The sequence below is a fragment of the Poeciliopsis prolifica genome, unplaced genomic scaffold (genome assembly GCF_027474105.1).
Source record: "Poeciliopsis prolifica strain line A6 unplaced genomic scaffold, Auburn_PproV2 SCAFFOLD144, whole genome shotgun sequence".
Classification (NCBI taxonomy): Eukaryota; Metazoa; Chordata; class Actinopteri; order Cyprinodontiformes; family Poeciliidae; genus Poeciliopsis; species Poeciliopsis prolifica.
The window spans coordinates 356534-378388 of record NW_026562519.1 but is presented as its reverse complement, the minus strand read 5'-3'; the positions used below and the strand labels follow the sequence as shown (position 1 = coordinate 378388).

General features: G+C 38.8%; 1 protein-coding gene across 1 annotated transcript in view; it reads right to left on the bottom strand.

Moving 5' to 3' along the window:
• The window catches only part of LOC129355752 (xenotropic and polytropic retrovirus receptor 1 homolog), a 51242-nt gene extending 31045 nt beyond the window's left edge, over window positions 1-20197 (bottom strand). The window contains exon 1 of the mRNA XM_055025367.1: window positions 19736-20197. Within this exon, the coding sequence (XP_054881342.1) occupies window positions 19736-19804 (69 nt within the window). The 5' untranslated portion in view covers window positions 19805-20197. The remainder of the gene's footprint in view (window positions 1-19735) is intronic.
• Between the last annotated feature and the right edge of the window lie 1658 nt (window positions 20198-21855).

Genomic DNA, 21855 nt, shown 5'->3' with positions numbered 1-21855 from the left:
AAGCAAGCAAGGCCATCATATAGCCCACACAGCACGTCTCAAGTCATGCTCACTCCCTCTCTAGAAGTGGGAAATAGCAGAAGACTTCAGGGAAATACATCAAGGAAGGAGGAAGTACTTTTCTTCATTAATGCGGACATGGGTACATGAGGTTGAAAAAGTCACTTCCAGATGGAAGTGGTAAGTTTAGGATTCATTTCAATCCACTAAGGATCAGGATCAACATAAAGCTGTTCCTGGTGTATTCCTGAAGGAAAAGATGGAGGTGAGGCAGACAAAGAGGACATTTCAAACTAGGGCTGAACATTGTACTACAATCGCAAAGCCAGTGTGTTCAATTTTCACATCATAAAGGACTGGTTGGAGTCCCGATCTCCAAGGAGGACTCAGTTAACTCTAGTTTGAAATCGGATTTTTCAAACTAATGTAATATTCAGCCAGCCATACAGTCTTACAGCAGCAGATGAACAAAAGGACCGGAATATATGACAAATGATATGATCATCAGAATATTTAATAGTCACAGTAAGACTTTCTAGTGTCATGCAACCCCAACAATAAGAACAGAATAGAGCAATCTGAAGGAGAGTTTAATGTGTGTGTGTGCACTGCAAGCCTGCACACTGCCCAGACCTGTTTAGGTCAATAACCTCATGAACATATTTTTAGAAAAACTCTCTGTGATACATTGATTTTGCCATTCTTTAAATGTACAAATTATTTGAAACTCCCAAGATTATAGAGCAGATATATGCATAACTGATATTTCCATTATAAAACAAGGTATTCTGTAACTCCATAATCTGATTTATTTTTGCAAACATCAATACAAATGTCAGAAAACATTAGTATGCATTCAAACTAATTGACACGAATCTAACTTAATATTTGAGGGTGATGTTCTGATGTCCTATTCCAGAGGTCGGCAACCCAACATGTTGAAAGAGCCATATTGGACCCAAAAAACGAAAAACAAATCTGTTTGGAGCCGCAAAAAAGTAAAAGCCGTATATAAGGCTTTTATAGAAGGCAAAACAGGCTCTAGGTGTTTATATTAGCGTATATCAAAATGACTAAGTGTATACATAATTAGTATTCATGATTAAATGTTTATTTTCCCTGCAGGAATGACGCATCACGTGACTCTTCAGTTGTACGATGGTGCTTTAAGTTTACCTTCTGTTACAATATGAACGCATTTACAAAATTAAAGAAACGTAATAAAGAATCAGATTTTTGATATCATTTTTATTATGAAGAGCGACAGGGAAAGTGTAATTTTTTCCCTTTGTGGAACACGGAAAATCTGCCCCGAAATGCAGTTTGCTTAACGACGATCGCTCTTCGTAAATAATCACCGTTAAGTGTGTGATCACAAAAACAACAAACGGAGTGTAATAAAACGGCAGCCTTTTGAAAACGTAAAGTATATAAAATTAAGAGTTTAAGTTCAATTTCTGTGCAAATGCCAAGCAAGTCAGTGCAACAGTAACACAAAGCAGCCATGAGCAACCCGACCTGAGCAACGACACAAAACAATATCGCTAAGTGTCATTCTAAATGTATACTGATGAAAATTACTATATCGCTTATTTATGTATGTTTTCAGTTTTTTATTTTTTTCCAAGTTTCGGCTTTCATTGAGGTGCGCTCCGGAAAGTACGGTCCTCTTTTAGTTATTTGACAACTTGTTGCTGCAGAGCGAACATTCAGGCAATTCTTCCACACTGGCAACGAATGCAGATGATTCGGTCCAAGAATTGTAGAATTGAATGTTTCTTCTACACATTTTTATAGCACTGGAAAACGCTAAGAATGATTGTGTCGTGTTTGTCCTCCTACAGAAACCATAATAAAACAAAAAATATATTTCCCAGCCCCATCTTTTCCCATTTTCAAACATTTTTGATGAAGCTCCAAAGAGCCATTAGTTGCCGACGGGTTGCCGACCCCTGTACTATTCGAAGTGTTGAACTGTTAAATCTCTCACACTCCAGACTCCTGTATCACACATCAGGAGAGTGGCGGTGCATTGTGTCAATTAACATGAGTAAACCATCGTATTAACAAATATAAGATGTGTGGTGCTGAAGTGTGCTGAGACACAAGCGAATACTAGAGCCCAACTGGACAGCTGTAGAATTATCATCAACATTTGGAAAAAAGTCAAAGTGGATTGCTGGGCGTTGACCACATTCTATGAGGTTATTGAATAAATAACAATATGTGTGTGGGGACATGATTAAAGAACATTTTTAAATCTAGCACCTTCTGTAACTGAGATTCAAATCTCACAAGGATAAACTCATACATCTTTGCTAACCAAAGTCTTAGGCCTTCTGTGGTTTCTATGATTTTAAGTTCAAATATTTGACTGAAACTTAAAAAGACATGAGCTGTTTTTTCATAGTAAGAACCTCTACTCTGAAGAGTGTTGTTGCCATTTCAAACTACTTAGTTCCTTATGACAAATTTAATGTCTGAAAAATAAGATCCAACTTTTGAGTTCCAAAGTTGAATGTCTGTCTGTTCTAGGGTTGTTGTTTGTTTTTTTAAATAACAAAATCAATTCATTAATTTGATCTCGTCAGTCACCACTAGCAAAGCTGAGCAGATGTCCGGAATTATTTTGGATTTTAAAAACAAGAACGCTGAAATGGACTAGATAAGAGCTGAACAGTATGCAAGATTTGCTATGTAGAGGTGAAATATTGTAGAAACACAACAAACGGCAATTTCTTGCGAGACTGACTCTGTTTATTGACTGGAAAGTAAGGTTGGGCAACAGGATAAATTCATTAACCCTTGGAAATAGCCTGAGCCCACAGAAAAAATACCTTAAATTAATCGTCCCCAACCCTTGGGCCACGGACCAGTACTGGTCTGTGGACCAATTGGTACCGGGTCATGCAAGAAATAATTAAATATTTCCGTTTTATGTATTTTTTTTTTATGCTGGGGGATCTTTTATTTTAAAAATCCATTACTTTTTGCTCACCAACATTGAGCCACAAGCAGCAAAATGAGTAAGAAACAGATCAGATTCTTTGGAAAGTTTCTTTGCAAAGGGGAAAAGGCCCAGAGAAGAGACAGGAGAATGAATTTATCCCGGACCGGTAGGTGACTCCCACATTCCAAGTGGCATAATATGCGGCGCCCGCTCGTTAATGAGGCAAGGAAGCTTTCAAATTCCTTTACCACGTAGAGACCATGAATATCCTGCGCATAAGCGACGCACTTCAGGTGTCATCACTCCCAGATGGGCAGTCTCGTTGCAGAAAAACAGGCTCAAAGTTTCCATTAGTCTTATCGTGAGTTAACATTTTCACGGAAGTAAAATGTTCGTTTTTGTTGCGTATCCGTGTTTTGAAGGGATGTGTAAACGTTACAATAGCAACCAGAATCAGCGAGCGTCGAGGAGTAGAGCTTGAGTCTTACGTCTGGTTCACACGCCCGATTTTCCAGACCTCTATCACCACACAGGAGCCGGTAAAAGTCCAACAGGTTCGATCGGTTCATGTGTCCAGCCACACGGCAGGAGCAACACACCACATATCAACTGACTCCATTATGTTGGACAACTACCTCCAGTGCAGCCAAATGGTCGTTCCACGTCGATCACATAAAAACTAAGTCTGGGTGAATAGGCTTCTAGAAAATCTGAATCAGCAGGTGAATCCCATAAAAGACATCAATAAACTAAAAGTCTGCTCATTATATTAAATGTCAAACTTCTTCCATATATCCAGGTTCAGGTCATGAGATCAGCAGGCTAAGAAGGGAGGCGCAAACGTCTTTCTTTCCAGCCACTTGTTCCAGTTCCTCTGGGAAAATCCCAATGCATTCACAGACCAGCCGAAAAACATCGTTCCTCCAGCGTGTCCTGGGTCTTCCCCAGCGCCTCCTCCTGGTGGGACGTGCCCATAATGCCTCACAAGAGGCATCCTGACCCTAAGATGCCTGAGCCTCAACTGGCTCCTCTCGATGTGGAGCAGCAGCGGCTCTACTCTGAACCGAGCTTCTCATCCTATTGCTAAGGGAGAGCCCAGACAGCCTATGGAGAAAACCCATTTCAGCCATAGTAAACTTTTCCGAAATTGATAAAACTGTATGTAGCAGTAAAACAAAACTATTTCCCTTTTCAGGGAGGCAGTAATATTCTGAGATTTGAATAAAGTATTATCAGAACTATAACAAACAGAATGTAAGTTCTAGATTATCTCGAGTGATCAGTGGTAAGTTCTGCACCCAGAGTGACTCTTTCCCTGCAAGCACTAACAGCTGGCTGTGTGTGTGTTTAGTATTGGGCCTGATGTCTAATCAATCTATCAATCAAATTTTATTTGTATACCACATTTCAAAGTGCTTTACATCATAACAAAAACTGAACGCTGCTTCTTGTTTAGTTCTGGTTCTGGGTATATAGAGCAACCAGAACCAGAACCTGAGGGGTCTGCAAGGTTGATACAACAACAGCAGATCTTTAATGTATTGTGATGCTGAGCCGTTCAGTGATTTATAAACAGACAACAGTATTTTAAAGTCTATTCTTTGAGCTACAGGAAGCCAGTGGAGGGACTTTAGAACTGGTGTGATGTGATGTGCTCTATCTTTCTGGTTTTACTGAGAATGGATTGATTTTTTTAGGCAGACCTGTGAAGTTGCTGCTGCAATAATTAATGCGACTAAAGATAAACGCATGGATGACTTTCTCTAGATCTGGCTGAGACATTAGTCCTCTAATCCTGGAGATGTTCTAAAGGTGATAGAAGGTTCACTTTGTAAGCATCTTTATGTGCCTCTGAAGGTTGAGGTCAGAGTTCATCACTACTCCCAGGTTTCGCAGCACACAGGCTTTCATTTCATCTGACCGTAACCTATGGTGGCACAGTCCACCAGCCTGGCATTGTGATGACATAAACACTAAAACAGCAACCTTTGCAACAAACCAAAGAGGCATAAGCTTTCCCACACTTTTTCTCATGCCCACAAATGCCTGTGTGTTTCATTGGGCTAGCTCAGCACATGCTAATATGTAACTTTCCAAAACAAAGCACACATAGCTAACAGAAATGAGGGCAGTGCTTGTTATCCCCCACAAATGATCCTACGTCTTACCTTTCCCCTTCCATTCTCTCCTTCTTTCCTCTCCAGTGCACACTCTGAACACACCCTGAACACTGCTCCTGTTACACCTTTGCCCAGACTCAAACCCACAGCTACAATACTTTTCCTAACTTATTTTCTTATTTTGATTCCTTATTAACATCATATGTGTAAAATTACCAATATCTATGCCCCTTACCCGCTCTTTCCTGCGTGCTCTCTTACCCCTGATCTTTATAACACACTTCTCTTTTTTACCTTCGCCCTTCAAATCCAGGCAAACACACATTTCGACACAAAACTGTCAAAAGGATTATGTGAGTCATAACTGGATTATATTTGCATTTGTGTCTTCCAGAAGCCTTAGATCTTTATGTTGTTTCTATTGTTTCTACTGTATACTGTTTATATCGCATATTCTTAATTGAAATCTTGCCAAAATGAAACTGGGTTGGCGGGAAATACTTTTTCTTCTGCCTGGTAAGTGCGTAATGCATAAGAAAGTAATGCATAAGGACTCAGTGCCCAAGCACAGTGTGCTGGTACAGCTCAGTCAGTCAGACATAGATCTGTCACAATAAATTTTGCTGAGAGATTAATTGTCTCAAAAATTATTGCGATAAACAATTATATTGTTTGAAGACCATTTTAAACTGATTTAATAATAATGACATAATAATGCAAGCAATATCCTGCTAAAATTAGATGCACTTTATTTTCAAAAGAACTCTTAACACTGTAACTGGTAAATGAAACAACCAAAAACAAAAATAAAATGGACTCTCACTCTCCATTAACAAAAATGCACTAGAATAAAAACTAAACAGAAAACCAAATTGGAAATAAAAACTACATTGACCAAAAGTCCTCAGTGGTGCTCAACTCAGCCTTACTCAGGTATAAAAGTTTTCCAACAGAAAGGTTACGTGATAAGAGCACCTTCTGAGAACGTACTTCCTGGGGATCCAAGCGTTATTTTCACTTGGGGCTGCCCAACATAAGCCCCTTCTTCAGGGTCAGGTATCTAACAGATCAGTGTGTCGTTTGCCGAGAACAGCCCGGCTCCGTTCGTCCCGGTGGTACTGGTCCTATAGCCCTGGTCGTTTTGCATTGAGAGGGATTGTCACGTAGGCTACATCGAATTCTTGTTAAAGCTACCGGCGATCTCCCCAGCAAATGCAGAACGGTTTTCTTCTTGGGTCTCCCGACCTGATTTTTCTGTATGCGCTCATGTGCGAGGAAGCAGAGGGATACTCATCTTTACATTTCATTTGAATGTTGTGTCTGAGCTGGACTTGCGGCCAGCTGAACTACCGCTGAGCAGGCGGAATTTCTCGGCTGGAGTGACGCAAGATGCAGAAATCCTTTCGTTCACAGCCTTTCCGACTTCTGATCGGTTGAATTGGAGAAATGTTATTTACATTTATCATTAAAATCTTTAGCTGAAGAGGCGATTATAATCCCAGTGTAGGGTTAGAATAAATTATGATGGGAATTTATTGATGCAGCATATTGAAATGACAGACATTGAGAAAGTCTAGTCCTTCTCTGATCCAGAGATTTGGACTTTGTCTCACTCCCGCAGCCAATGAACCAGTCAAAACCTAACTCCAAACCAGCATGCAGAAAATTGGATGCCCTGTCGCGGGAGCGCACATCGCTCTAAACTCTCGTATATTGATGATATGATATGATAGGGGCGTGGTTGGGAGGAACACTCCCTCCGATCTGAACTCGAGTGGTGTTCTGTTGCTGGACTTCTGTGCTCGTCACGGATTGTCCATAACGAACACCATGTTCAGACATAAGGGTGTCCATATGTGCCCTAGGCCGCAGTTCGATGATCGATTTTGTCATCGTTTCATCGGACCTGCGGCCGTATGTCTTGGACACTCGGGTGAAGAGAGGTGCGGAGTTGTCCACTGACCACTACCTGGTGGTGAGTTGGCTCCAGTGGTGGGGGAGGATGCCGGTCAGAACTGGCAGGCCCAAACGTGTTGTGAGGGTCTGCTGGGAACGTCTGGAGGAGTCCCCTGTGAGACGTAGCTTTTCATCTCTGGCAGAGCTTCGAACACGTCCTGGAGGAGACGGGGGACATTGAATCTGAGTGGACCATGTTTTGTGCCTCCATTGTCGAGGCGGCTTATCGGAGCTGTGGTCGTAAGGTTGTCGGTGCCTGTCGTGGTGGCAACCCTCGAACCCGTTGGTGGCTTATTAAAGAAAAAAAAGTGGGCTGCTTAATTTATTTTATAATTAATTTTCTAAAAACAAAAACAAGCAATGTTTTAGCCTAGTGGGTCACCATGTTTATAATTTACTGGGGGAAACCCTGAAATAGCCTTCATTTTTTTGTAACTTGTCAATATTTTCAGGACAAAGCCCTCCAATTTGCCCTCTCAAGGTTACTTCATTACTTTATCTCTTTATATGGCAACTAGCAATTCGCTGCTGAAAAATAAAGTTTGAGTCTCAATGTATGATTCCATCCTTTAGTCATCTTTAGTGCTAAAACATCAAGCTACTAAGCTCATGCTGCCACATTAAGCCAATGGGACGACAACATTTTAAAGGCCTGCGTTTTTACCCCTTGTTTCCTTTTCAGAGAACCGATTTCTGGAGTTTTGCTGACAAGTACTGTGCCTGCAAGTCAAAACAGTATTGTTGGTTCACCCTTATTTTCTATTCCTCACTATAATAAGCTGAGATCAGCTTCCATCAGCAACCAATTTCCCATGACGTGTGGCTGCTGTGCTCTAGCACTGCTGAAAATCCAATGACCTCAACAACAAAACTTTACTGACTAAGCAAAACACATGTTGAATATCATTTGGTGAATAAAAGAACACACATATACAGTATACACACAAGCGCTATAATACATATGTATATACACACACACACACACAATTTTGAAGATCTTATCAGTAGCAAAAAAAAAACATGCATTAAATTCCAATGAATTTCTGCAAATTCATTGAATGTAACAAGTAATGTTACATCCGAGGCTGAACTGAGTGCTGCTTTAGTTTTGTCAGTTTTGTTTTTTTTTAGTATTAAATACTGAAAGCCAGAAGACTACTTAGTTTTGTAAACTTGAATGTTTAAACTTTTTTTCCTCTTTTCTTTTTTTTAATTTGTAGATAAAATATGTTACTGAAGAACCATATTTTTTCCAGAACCTCTTTGGTTGTCAAATAGAAAAATAAAAGAAGAAAAAAAAAATCTGAAAGAATTCATTGCCCATGAACAGAGAGGTGTTCATACAGGAAAACTTTTTGTGGTTGCTCCAAGAACAGCATTAACTCACGACAGCCCTCAGAATTAATAATGACATGTAATGCCTATTATAGGCATATAATGTAAATTTATATGCCTATTATAGACATATAATGGCTATTATAAATTTAGGCATTCTATGCCTAGTATTATATACCTATAATAATTGGCATATAAGGCCCAATATTGATGTTCAGAACTACAACTGAACAAGTGAACAACTTGTTCACTTGTTCATCAGTGAACAAGTCTATTTGAAAATGTTACACTTTACACTGTGTCCCAAATTATTATGCAAGTGATATTTTAGACAGTATAATTTTCAAGTCATGAACCATCACAATATAAATCAAATTTTACTGAACAAAGCTCCCCAATAGAACAGTATTTTTTTAAAATAAAAAGCTCAAAATGCACTGTTCCAAATTATTTTGCACAGCAGATTTTCTAAACATTTTGTGGATAATGAACTGCAAACGGTCATTCTTTGAATGTGCAGTATTAGCTTTGATTTTAGTCACATGTACTAAAATCAAAAGCTGTTTCAATCACAAACATCTTAACGGACTGAGTTACATGTTAACATAGGATCCCTTTGATATCACCCTCTCAATTCTTGCATCCATTGAACTTGTGAGTTTGTGGAAAGTTTCTGCTTGAATGTCTTTGCAGGATGTCAGAATATCTTCCCAGAGCTGCTGTTTGATATGAACTGCATAAACCCTCAGATCTTCTGCTTGAGGAAACTCCAAAGGTTCTTAATAGTTGAGGTCAGAGGAGGAAGGTGACCACACCATGAGTTTCTCTCCTTTATGCCCATGGTAGCCAATGACACAGTGGTATTCCTTGCAGCATCTTGCAGCTCTTCTTTTTGGACCTTGAAAGAAAGTGATCAGACCGAATGTCCATATACTTTGCTGAGGTCATTTTCACACTTTCAGGGACTCTGAAGGGGCCAATCAATGATTCTCTCCCCATGATTTGGGCCCACAGCATGACTCCACCACCTCCTTGCTGAGGTCACAACCGTGTTGGGACATGGTGCCCATCCACCACCAATCCACTACTGCGTCCATCTGGACCTCCAGGGTTGCACAGCAGTCATCAGTGAACAAGTCTGTTTGAAAATGAATCTTTATGTCCGGCTGGGCCCACTGCAACCGTTTCTGCTTATGAGCTGGTTATGGGGGCCCAATAGTAGGTTCATGCACCGCAAATCTCTGGAGGATCCTCCACCTTGAGGCTCCAGAGGCACCAGCAGCTTCAAATAACTATTTGCTGCTTTGTAAGGGCTTTTTAACAGCTGCTCTCTTACTCCCATGAATTTGTCTAACAGAAACCTTCCTCATTATGCCTTTATCTGTGCAAACCCATCTTTGCTCTGAATCAGCCATCTTTTTCTCTTCACAGTACGATAACGATTCAGTTTTTGTTAAATATCTATTGTTTTCATACCTGGTCATACAGCACTACACTATCTGATGATTTTCATCAGCAGAGATCTTTTTCTTTCTCATCTTGCTTGAAACCTGTGGCCTGCTTAATAATGTGGAACATCTTTCTTAAGTAGATTTCCTTTAATTGAGCTCATCAGACAAACTCGTCAACACAGCTCTCTTAAATTAATTATAGTGATTCAAAGAGCCCTGTGACACAATACCATCTATAAATTTAATAACACAACAAAAATGTAATCTTTATGACACTTAAATCCAATTTGCATAATAACTTGGAACACGGTGTATGTGATACGCTATGCCAGGGGTGTCAACATCCAGTCCTCGAGGGCCAGTGTCCTGCAACGTTTAGATGTGCCTCTGCTGCACCACCTGAATAGAATAATAGGTCATTAGCAAGGCTCTGGAGAACAAGGAGGAGGTAATTAAGCCATTTCATTCCAGTGTTTTGTACCTGTGGCACATCTAAAAACTGCAGGACAGCGGTCCTTGAGGACTGGAGTTTGACACCCCTGCGTTATGCGCTCTGCTTTTCTGCTTTTCATTCTCGCCTTCATAGAACATAAGTCATTTTTGAATGAGAAGCTGATGTTGCTCCACTGTGCAACAGCTCAGCTGAATGAATAGTAAAAGGATAACTTAAGGAGCTTGCCTCGTCTTTATATTTCAAAACAGAACTGAATAAAATCCATTTTGCATCCCATACCCGATTCTGTTTGACCGTTTCTCTTTCCTGCACTGGTATGACACTGCCATCTTTATTCCTGTCAAAGTTGTTCCACTCCAAACCTAATACAGAGTGCATTCTGTGAGTAGTTGCAGCATAGCAGACAGAAAGGGTGAGCGTGTCACCAGCATTTATGCGAGCATAATTGACAGCGCTAAGACCCTCCTCCAGGGTAGATTGGTTGTTTCTGGCAGTTCAGTGTACTTGTTCAGATAACAGCAGGTCCATAAGGGAGAGAAGGCAAAGGAGCTAAATTTTTTCACTAAATAACATATTGACAGTTTCATAAAATATGTAAAATGCAATGAAATGACATCAACTTTATATATCGCTTTATTTGGGCAATCAAAGATGCTTGACATGAAAACAGTCATTTCCATTCATAAATACATTCACTTGCTGATGGTTGTGAGCTACTGGATAATAGCTACCAGACCCTCTGACCATCACCACTGGCGACTGAAGTGTCTTGCCCAAGGACACAACGACAAGAGGAAGGGGAGCAGGAAACAAACCAGCAACACACAGATTGCAGGGCAAACGTCTACCATCGTCACCACCAAAATATAAGTTGTTATTAAAAAAAACTTTTTTGTACATAAAAGCTACATACTGCTGCTTTGGGAGTTCTATGTAGAGGAATGAAGAGGATATAAATCCACCCCATGTATTAGTCCTTTCTCCACTGAACTTTATACTTGACATGATACATGACAGTGCTGTCCTGGCAACTCCCAATTCCAATGCTGTAATATTTGTAAAAGCAGTCTGCATGCCTATATGCTGGATTTTCTAAATCTGTACCCATCAAAGTGATCAAAACAACTAAATTTAATGATCTGGACGGGAGGCCAAATACTTCTGACAATGATATAGAGTCAAATATTGTTCCAAACTGCCCTTTGCGGCTGCGATACTACTTACAAGCCTTCCTCTTCCTGTAGCAGCTTCCACGATGAAGATTGTTGTATTATGTGTCCATAGATTTAAAATAGATGGGGTTTTTGAGTTTCTGATAGGCCTTCACCATTTAGGAATGGTCAAGATAAAAATCAGTTGACTGCTCACTAATTGATTTGATGCAGTTTATATAGGATTTTATTTCCTGATACTTAAATAAAAATGGCTCTGTTTGGATAAACTATATTTGGGCATAGTTACAGAAAAGCTATCATTAAATATCAGCAAAAAAATTATGAAAATTGTGATTTTTATCAAACTAAAACTTTGTATTATCAATACTGCTTTTCATTTGCTTATATGATGAAAGCATGCTACTATGTAGCATGCATTGCTATAAGCTTCAGAATAGTGAACAGAAAACAAGAGAAACTGTTTTATAACAGCCTTGGTAAAATGTTCAACTAAATATTGAGGAATCTAACATCAACATCTAATCAGCAAAGCTGTCCCAACAGACAGTCAGTCAGGTGAGTCAGTTCAGTGACCATCAAGCATTCATATTTTTTAAGTTAATGTCTGAGAGACATGCAAGATACATGTCGGCTTTAATAAAACTGTTTACATCACATTTTTATAAGCACACTCTCCAATGGTGCCATGTTCTGGATTAAACCAGAGTAGATTTCTGCAGTTCAAACACAGGAAAACAAAGAGTAGAACACCCATAGTTAGATTTTAGCACAGTTGCAATGAATTCAATGAGCAGCTAACATCCTAGGATAAATAGAATCAAAGAAACAATGTTTCTGCATTTATTCCTGCAGCCCTGACTTCACCTTGTGAATCAAACAGTCCTGCTGTATGTCTAACCAAGCATAGCTGCAACAAGAACACATAAGAGACATGCAACGGCCCCAAGGAGCACAGCTTTGAAAAACTCACAGGCCCAGGTCACCACAGTTTCAAGGGACTCAGAGTGAACATACAGAAGGTTGGAATTACAGCTGAGTGCAACAACATTCTACATCTGGTTTGTCTCCAAACACAACAGGGAATGGACAAACAGAATGAGTGAAACCTCAGAGGAGAGGAGATTCACAAAAGCAGAAACGGTGGGAATGCCTCTGATTTCCACAGCTACAGACAGGCCTCCCCAGGGGTGTTGACCTCAACGCTGCACAGCGCCTGGCCCATGAACTATGCATGGGCTTAGTTACAGAAAATCTATCATTAAATATCAGCAAAATTATGATTTTTATCAAACTAAAACTTTGTACTGTCAATACTGCTTTTCATTTCTTTATATAATATTGATAACATGCCTGCATCTTCACAATGATAAAGCGATTAATTGTTTCAAAAGTTATTGCGATAAACAATAACATTGTTTGACGACAATTTTAAAATGATGTGATGGTAATGACATAATAATGCATGCACATCCTGCCAAAAAAAATATTGATACACTTTATTTTGACTGGTACACTTAACACTGGAACTGGTAAACTAAATATACTAAACAATCAAAAATAAAACAGACTCTCAGACTCTGTTAACAAAAAATGCACTGGAAAAAATAAATAAATACAACATAATTATTTCCACATAAAACCAAAGTGGAAATAAAAACTACATTCAACCAAAAGAGTACAGTTTATGAAGTCTGTATACTATATTGCCCTTCAATAATCATTATATTTATTGCGACAAGCCTATTAATAACATGTATTCATATGAATAACCTCTTCAAATTTTTATCATGTTACAACCACAATAAGGTGGGTGCATAGCTAAGATAGAGGAAATTTAAACTAATTTAATTTTTTTTATCTGAAAAATTGTGTTATTGCATTTGTACTTAGTTAGCCTCAGTCAATAGTTTTCTGTTTCTTGATGTTCTAAAAACATATCAAAGATCACTTATATTAAGAGATCTTTTAAGGCACTCTTATCCAACATGGACTTAAGACAAAGGATTTTATTTCTCCCAGAAGACCTTTCCACTAGAAGAGACAAGTGTTTATGCCTTTTTGACTCTCCAGAGCCACACTTAAATATATGTATTCATCTAAAAATGTATTCTAAAAATGTGCGAGGCTGCATAATACCTATGGAAAAAGACCTTTGGTTGCATGCCTTGTATGACTGTGCTGCAAAAAGCAGGGAAGCAAACATGTCAAGAGTGGAAATAGGAATTATAATAAAATAAATAAACAATGTAAGAAATAAACTACATAAAGGGAGAACGTGGTGTTTGAAGTGACTCGTTGCTAAATATATCTAATGATGTGAAAGACTGTTAGGGTTAGGGTTTAGGGTTAGGGAAAGACTGTTAGAAATGGATTGGAAATGGAAAGAATGTGCTGCAGCCACACTGAGAAAAAAAACTGGTTCTACTTTGCAGAACACTGCAATCACTGCAGCATTGAGGCAGACCACCTGAGGTGGATACATGACACCTGCACTGCAATGCTGCTTAATGTATTTCAATAGGGTGTTTATACACATACATATTGAACTGTGATTCTGAAAATGATTGGCCTTAATATTGTATAACACTCAGAAAGACAGGAGTCCTGTTTTGGTAAGGGAAGACATGAACAAATGTGATCGATAGGTCAGTCCTTTCAGGATGTTGCAATGTCGTGGTTCAGCTTTCAAGAGACATTTTGAAGCAGAAAGTTAAATTAGAAGAAGGCTAAGGGGACTGGTCAAAATTTAGATGAGTTGCAATGATTGGTCAGAAAAGAAGTAAGCATAAGAAATCCTAAGGTGATTGGTCAAATTTGAAGGAAGGCTCAGATGACTGATGCTACTGCAAATCCAAGCAAGATCTGCAAATAATGAAAGAATTTGCATTGAGAGTCGTAACTGCAACATCATGGAGGAACTGATATGTTTTCAACCAAAACAAAGACTCCCGATCAGCCATATTTACCCTCAATCATAAGAGCAAATTTCGCCAAATTCCTTGCAAGTATCTCTGAAGCAAAATCAGTGACTTTGATCAAAAAACAAAACAAAACAAGTGTGAAAGAATGGAGAGATTGACCACAGGTATGACAAGTACTACTGATAGTAACCTCACAGAGAAATTATAGAATAAAATTGTTTCCTGCTAACAAACCTGCCAAATTTTGCTTGTACATAGACAATTTAGAAAATTAAGCCTTTTTTTTTTTTTTTTATTTAACCAGGTAAACCCTGTTGAGATCTGGATCTCATCTTCAAGAGGGACATGGACAGCATTTTAACATGCAGTTATCTGAAACTGATGTAAACACCTGGCACATTTTTAGAATACATTTTTAGATGAATACATATATTTAAGTGTGGCTCTGGAGAGTCAAAAAGGCATAAACACTTGTCTCTTCTAGTATATATAGAGTCAGAGTAACCTTTTAAATGGACCCATCTGGTTTTTCTGACTGAAAGTTAAATGAAGTCTGAAGTGACCCAGCCAGAGTTTCCACTAGAATCAATAACAGAATGTGTGGAGACAGATCCGGATTGGGGTTATGGTAATGAGCCCTTATAACCTCAAACACTTGGAGCTCATTGCAAAAGATGATTGATCAAAATATCAATGGATCACAACTTACTCAAACATTCCATTGATCATTAATGATGCATTTAACTTTCAAAGTGCAATTCTATTGTAATTTTTTTTTAAGAAAATCTTTCAATATCTCATTTATTGTGCCTTAGAATCCTTTAGGAGTTATCTGCCTCATTTCTAAACTTCTTCACTGAATTAAATATGATTTAAATCTGCGTGAATATTGGGTTTAACTCTGTTATTAAAGCTGTAATATTATATTCCATCTTCCAATCATTTCGCTTAATTAACATAGTCTCAGTCTAAAAAGGATGTTTCAAAATATGGAATTACTTTTTTCCTTACAATAGTTTCTAGTATTTCTTATGATTTCATGACAGAAATGTAATAATTCTGCACAGTCCTTCAGGCTGTCAGTAGATCACTCCAAAATTATCAGCACAAACACTACTCTAAATTTTAACCAACTCACTGTCAAAAAAGGACCAATACGCTACTATATTTACACCAGCACACCATAATAACTGCAGCTAATTATATTTTGAAACATTAACTCAGCATCTGCAGTACCTCAGGTAGACGTCGTGGTTATAACTGTAAGATGACTATTCTTAATTTATGTTTTTTCTCCACTGTATCTTTAGATACATTCCTACTTAAAAGTAATAACTACTGCTATTTTCCTCTCAAAGACATGTTGACTACATAGTGTTTAGTCACAAGATGCATTTAGAATCAATTGCAACAAGCTTATCTCACTGCAAGCTTTAACCTGCAAATCTGCCAACAGTAACTGTGTGAAAATGGCATTTGTTGTCAGAAGCAGGTTTGGTTTCGATTTTGTGTTTCTCTATCACCAGTCTAGTCCATTCTGAACCTGAGCAGTGAAGTTCACAGAGATGGAGATCTGCTTAAGTTAATAAGGGCACTAATCAGTCCTGTCTCTAACAAACTGTTTCCACAAAGAGCAAAGAGATGTTAGTTAATAAAATGGTTCTGATCCCATCATCTATGCTGCTATTGCTTCATGTTCTTAAACTGTCTATTGACTGCAAATATAATTGCACTTAGTAAACATTTAATTCCAAAAATACTTGGTCCACCACAAACAGAGAAAGATTCCAGTTGCTGATGATCAACTTTATGACCCTGCATATACGGGACTAGCACCAGAAAAAACAAAACCAGTAATTACATCCATCATCTCTGGATGAGAGCTGAACAACCACTAGTGTTTTTGTGGGATTTTTGTACCACTAAGTACACTATGTCCTAAAATGACTGCACCCAGAGAAAAAAAAAATCACAATATCAAAATTATTCAAAACTCAGACGTCACTTTAAAGTACCGTATTTTTCGAACTATAAGCCACTACATTTTTCCCACGCTTTGAACCATGCGACTTGTAGCCCGGTGCAGCTTTTCTGTGGATTTTTCTTCAACCACCAGGGGGCTCTTTAGCAGAAAGTGAAATTTTTTTCTGAAGTGAATTATTGAAAGTCAAAATTGGAAATCAAAGGAAAAAGAACAAGCACATGTTGGCAGCAGACACGACGGAGTAATGTATCAAACTCATAGCCTCTCATCATGGAAGCTACACAAAAAAGTTCATATGATGCAGCTTTTAAGTCGAAGGTTATGATGTGGTAGTTCAGGATGGAAATGGAGGTTTAAGAGGTCTGAGCTCTGCGCTCTGACACCAAACACAGGGCCGTAACGCACGACCTGGGGGGAAAGTTGGGGGCTTTACAATTCTTCTTTGAGTTTTCCAGATAACAGTGGGACACACAAAAACACACACAAATTACTAACGTTTTTTTGGACTGTTGTAACCATTAAACAATCTCCCCCTCAGTTCATCCTTATAAGTGGAGACACATTGTTGATATTACCATTATAAAATAACTTGCAATTAAGTATTGGCAAAGATCAATGTCATTTTCACAGTTTTGTTGTCGTTAGCAGCTGCTGAACGGAACTAAAAACGATACTTTTAATGCAACTTAGTTACTTTCCAAATCAACAAGTCAGTAATCTAAGTTACTTTTTCAAGATAACTATGCCATCACTGGTGCCGACAGTGTAAACTATCAGAACGTCATAATATTAGCTTGGTGTAATGTGAATACATTGATTTTTCATTTGTATTTTTCTTTTAAAAAGTTTATGATCTGAATCTTTATCATTATGCTTGGAACATAACATTTTTTTTATAAGACAAAAAATAAATGATGGGTTCAATTAGACCATCACAACAAGAACCTCAAGGTTCTCCATTTCTGAGTGTCGCTGCAAATCAGTGGAGAAATGACCGCAGTTGCTGCGCTCCAGACCCTAATGTGGAGAATCTCCCCAGTGGACTAGAACTGAACCGAATCACACATTAACTTGTCATAGAGAGCAACTTGCCACTGGAAAGTGTCTGCCCTTGCGGAGCTCAGGTAACTGTTGTGCTGTTCATGGCTGTACTTTCATAATCAGACCAAGTTTAATTTGTGGCAGCAACAGGTGTTTGTTGAACGACTCCTAAACAAAGGCTGTGGTTTTCATCACCTACCGACAAATGAGGAAACAAAAAGAATTTGGTGAAAAATTCTAAACTTGAGAACCCAAAATGCTTTATGTGTGCTCATTTCATTGTGCGGATAGAAAGACAATGGAAGAAAACCCTCATCTGCATCCGAAGCAACTGAGTCAGTGAAGTAGCTAGCTAAGCTATTTCGGGTTATTTGCGGCCATTTCTTCGAGTCGCCATACCTCCCCGCGTTAGCTGTAAGTGGTAGAACAATATTCCCACATGTAACCTGTGATAGCTGGAGTTCCCACATATTTTATAGCCTAAAACCTCTCTGGAAAGCCAGTTAGCGAGTTGCTAACATGTAAGCAAATGGCAGTTCTGTTTTGTTTTTTTTTGCTTGTTTGTTTTTGGCGGTTCTGGTTGGCAGTGGAAGTCTTGCCCACAAATTACACAAAGCCTCATCTGGGCTAGGAATCAGGTGGATAGTCTGGAAAATACAGTAATAATTTTAAATTTGCCAAAATTTGTCATCTTCCTGATATTTTGGGATGGGTCGGACAGAATCTGAGCTGGAGTCCGATAGAGGTGGAAAGCAGGAGGAAAAGATTAGGGTGATGGCTAGTAAGCTTCCCATTGTCAAATGCTTGGAAATCATCGCCAAAGCTAAATTATCAATACTCTCATCACTGGAACCACTTAAAAAGGATCTAAAGATTGAGGGAACTGTTTCATTTCATTGTCTTAAAAGTTTCTTGGATGACAAGGAAACAGAATCCTCTCGCTGTAGATGTTTTATGTGATTTGTGTTATTAGAGTCAAATGTGATAATCATTTTTAATTTAACCACTTAAGCCTTTTCCATACATAATACTAGAAATACAGTTAAAAGGTGCAATAAATCATTCTATTGCTGTTTTATATGAACAGTTCCTCGTGTAAAATGCAACAACAGCATTCATTTAAATGGATGCTTGGTCACTTGCATCCAATTTTTTTTTAGCTGCATCTGCAGCTAAAAAAAATTATTCCAACATCAACAACATCAAAAGCTCAGGCCTTTCTGCTGGACTGAACATCAAGAAAGTTATAAAATAAAGGGCTGATCTGGGGACTAATTTTGGACTAACTGATTTATAATTGGACAGGAAAAGGCGCTTAGAGATTTTCTCTATTTTTTTTTAAGCAGATGAAGCTAAAACTATTGCACTTGAGAAGTTCTGGGTACGACATACATACACACACACACACACACACTTATATATATATATATATATATATATATAATGCAAAATGTATATAGTTTTTGTAGTATTGGCTCTTCACTTGTTCTTTCTGCAAATGTTTTTTTTTCTTCTTTGAGTCTTTGTACTCCAGTTAACCATTGATTATTCAATTAGTTCAAGATTCATCACATTAATGTTTCAGCTCCAATTCTATAATGTTTTTGACCACTCAAATTTTGACATTAACTTTATGTATTTAGTTGCAAACTAAATACAAGCAACAGATCTGTTTAGTAAACCACAAGTTACCTAGTTAAAAACCAGTTGAAATGATTAAGGTACAGTATCGTGGGGGTTTTGGTTTACTGTAAGAACATGCTTTATAGAAATCTTTCATTTTATTTACATACTGAGCCATGTGAGGCTTGTGGACAAATTGGGGCAAAGTAAAGGCAGGAGGTTCGCTGTCATCCAAGTGGCACTAATGGGTCAAAGGTTGCAGATGGAGTTATCAGCACCTCTGTGTCTTGATGTTTAAACAGCAGCAGCATGATCGACAGCTGCCTCAGCTGTTTCAGGACTGAGCGGGGGTCAACGGGCGCAAAGATTAACTCAACTAATATACACGCTGAGTCAGCCGGACATCTTGTTGTCCTGTAAACACATAACAATCGGCCAGATATGGCCCACAAACACAAACAACCCTCTGCCGGTTCTATGGAGGCGCGGAGGAGCCTGTGGAGCAACAAAACAAACCCATCTGACTGGTTTGCTAGCTAACACCGGGCTGTTGTCTCATTAACTGCTCAAGCACTTCCTCTCTTCCTGTTGTTTCATTGTTGGGGAGAAGCCCTAATGGTAGCCATGTTCCACTCCCCGTTCTAAAATTAAATAAATGGCATAAAGCTGAACAGGCATCCACATCTCCACTGATCTAACAAGGCTAACCTTTTAAGCTCACTCACCTCATACTGGATGTACTGTTTCCTCCACTCGGGCGTGATGTGAGCTGAGAGATGTTCTGTGAATTTCATTTTGACAGCCTGCTGTTTCTCCCCTTCTGCTGCTTTTACTGACAGAAATCAGCTGGTTGTGCTCGACAGCAGAGCTCGCTCTGTGCTACTGAACTGACGGCGTCCCACACACAGACTACAGCACGAGCGGTGGCGGCTGCTGATTCGGTCAGATGCCCTTTTTGTCTTTTCTCTATCCCCGCTCACAACACATTGTCTTTTTTTTTTATCTCTAAACGAAGTTTCTGTTGAGTCACACTTCAAGGTGAACACTCTGCGTTAATTTTGCTGAAAGTGCAGCATCAATGTCGTTAACACAGCACTAAAGCTCTGATAAACAAGCTGACAGCGTTAGTGTTAGCTAAGTCCCGCTGCCCGCCTTCTCTACCTTCTTTCTTTCTGACGCTCGTCCATCCTCTGCCTCTCTCCACCTCCTCTGCCCTGCTGCCTTCAGGTGCAGTGGGAAAATTAGCTAACAACAACCTGTCAGTAGATATTTACTTTCATTTTCTATGCCAAATTTAATGTATGGCAGAAGAAATGCTTGGACAGGTTTAATTGAATTTGTTCAGGTAAATTTAACTTTGCATAGTTTTTTTGTTTTTTTTGTTCCTATGTTACAAACATCTAGTCTTTGAAAGCATTGTTTGCTTTCTGTATGTAATCACTTAAAATTCTGGCAATGTTTACGGATCATCTCTCCTGAAAGTAGAGTTGTTCTGCTAGTCCTAAAGGTTTTTAACATATCGTGAGCTTTCATTTCAGTATTCCGAGGTTACGCGAACACAATGAAAGTGACGTCGCACAGTGACTTTAGGAAAAAACATGACGTAGATGTAGATTCTTTTTTTTTTTTTTTGTGAGGTGGGAAATGCATGTGAAAACTTTCCACTGCATATTGTATGTACCTGCGCCTCTGTGCGGCCAAAATAAACAAATAAAACATAGGAACGAAACAACCACGCTCAGTAATTGTTTAACTTAAACTATGAAAGCCGCTTTCTGACACTCTGATTTTTATATATGTACATCTAGACAGAAAGAAAGAAAGAAAGAAAGAAAGAAAGAAAGAAAGAAAGAAAGAAAGAAAGAAAGAAAGAAAGAAAGGAAGAACAGGATCCAAACCACTCAGAACCACGGCAGGATTCAAACTCCACTCGTTCATTTTTCGCTTACAGCGAAGCCGCCAAATTTACAAAAGTAAACTGACCAATAACATTTAGGCTTTATGCGTACCTCCAGGACTCCCACAGACTCGCTATGTAGATGTTTTAACGCAATATATCTTTTTTTTTTCTCCTAAATGTTGTTAATAGTAAAGAGGGTTAGATTAAAAATAGGCTATATGTAAAAATTATTCTTTTCTGTTTTACTTAAAGGAAAATCTCCAGGTACACAGTGCGTACAGCTGCGGGCCCCCTGTGCTCGAGCACAGGTCAAATTTAAGTGCTAGAGCCTTAAATTTGGTTTAATTTAAAGCTCTAGGTTTTCTCTGTACCTCTGTATGCATATAAACACAGAGATGTCAGTCACAGGTTGTCAGAGTTGTGTTCAGCCTGTGTAAATGTCTGGCGGGACCATCTGACGGGTATAAAAGATGTGGTTGATCAGTTAAATCAGGCATGTCCAAAATGGCCCGCAGCTTCGGTCTTATAATGTATTATGCATGGCCCGCCTGCACTGTCAAACAGACTAAATAAATCATAAAACTTGAAACTGTAATTTCTTCTTTCACCAAATGGTGGCAGGACCACTTTAATACCATCAGTCTCTGCATCCATGCCACAAACCCCTCTCTGCTCATTTCTGCCATGGTCACTGCAAAGAAAATGAGGAAAGTTGACAGTGAGGGCTGCCACTTTCAAGAGAGATGGGAATTACAATACTTCTTCACTGAAAATCAAGGCAATTGTGCTTGTCTAATTTGTAATGAGACAGTTGCCTTGTTTAAGGATTTCAACGTAAAGAGACACGACCAGACTCAACATGATAACAAGACGACAAGCTAACAGGACGAGACAGTGCTGAAAAAGTGAAGCAGCTCCAAGCTGCACAGGCATCACAAAAGTGAT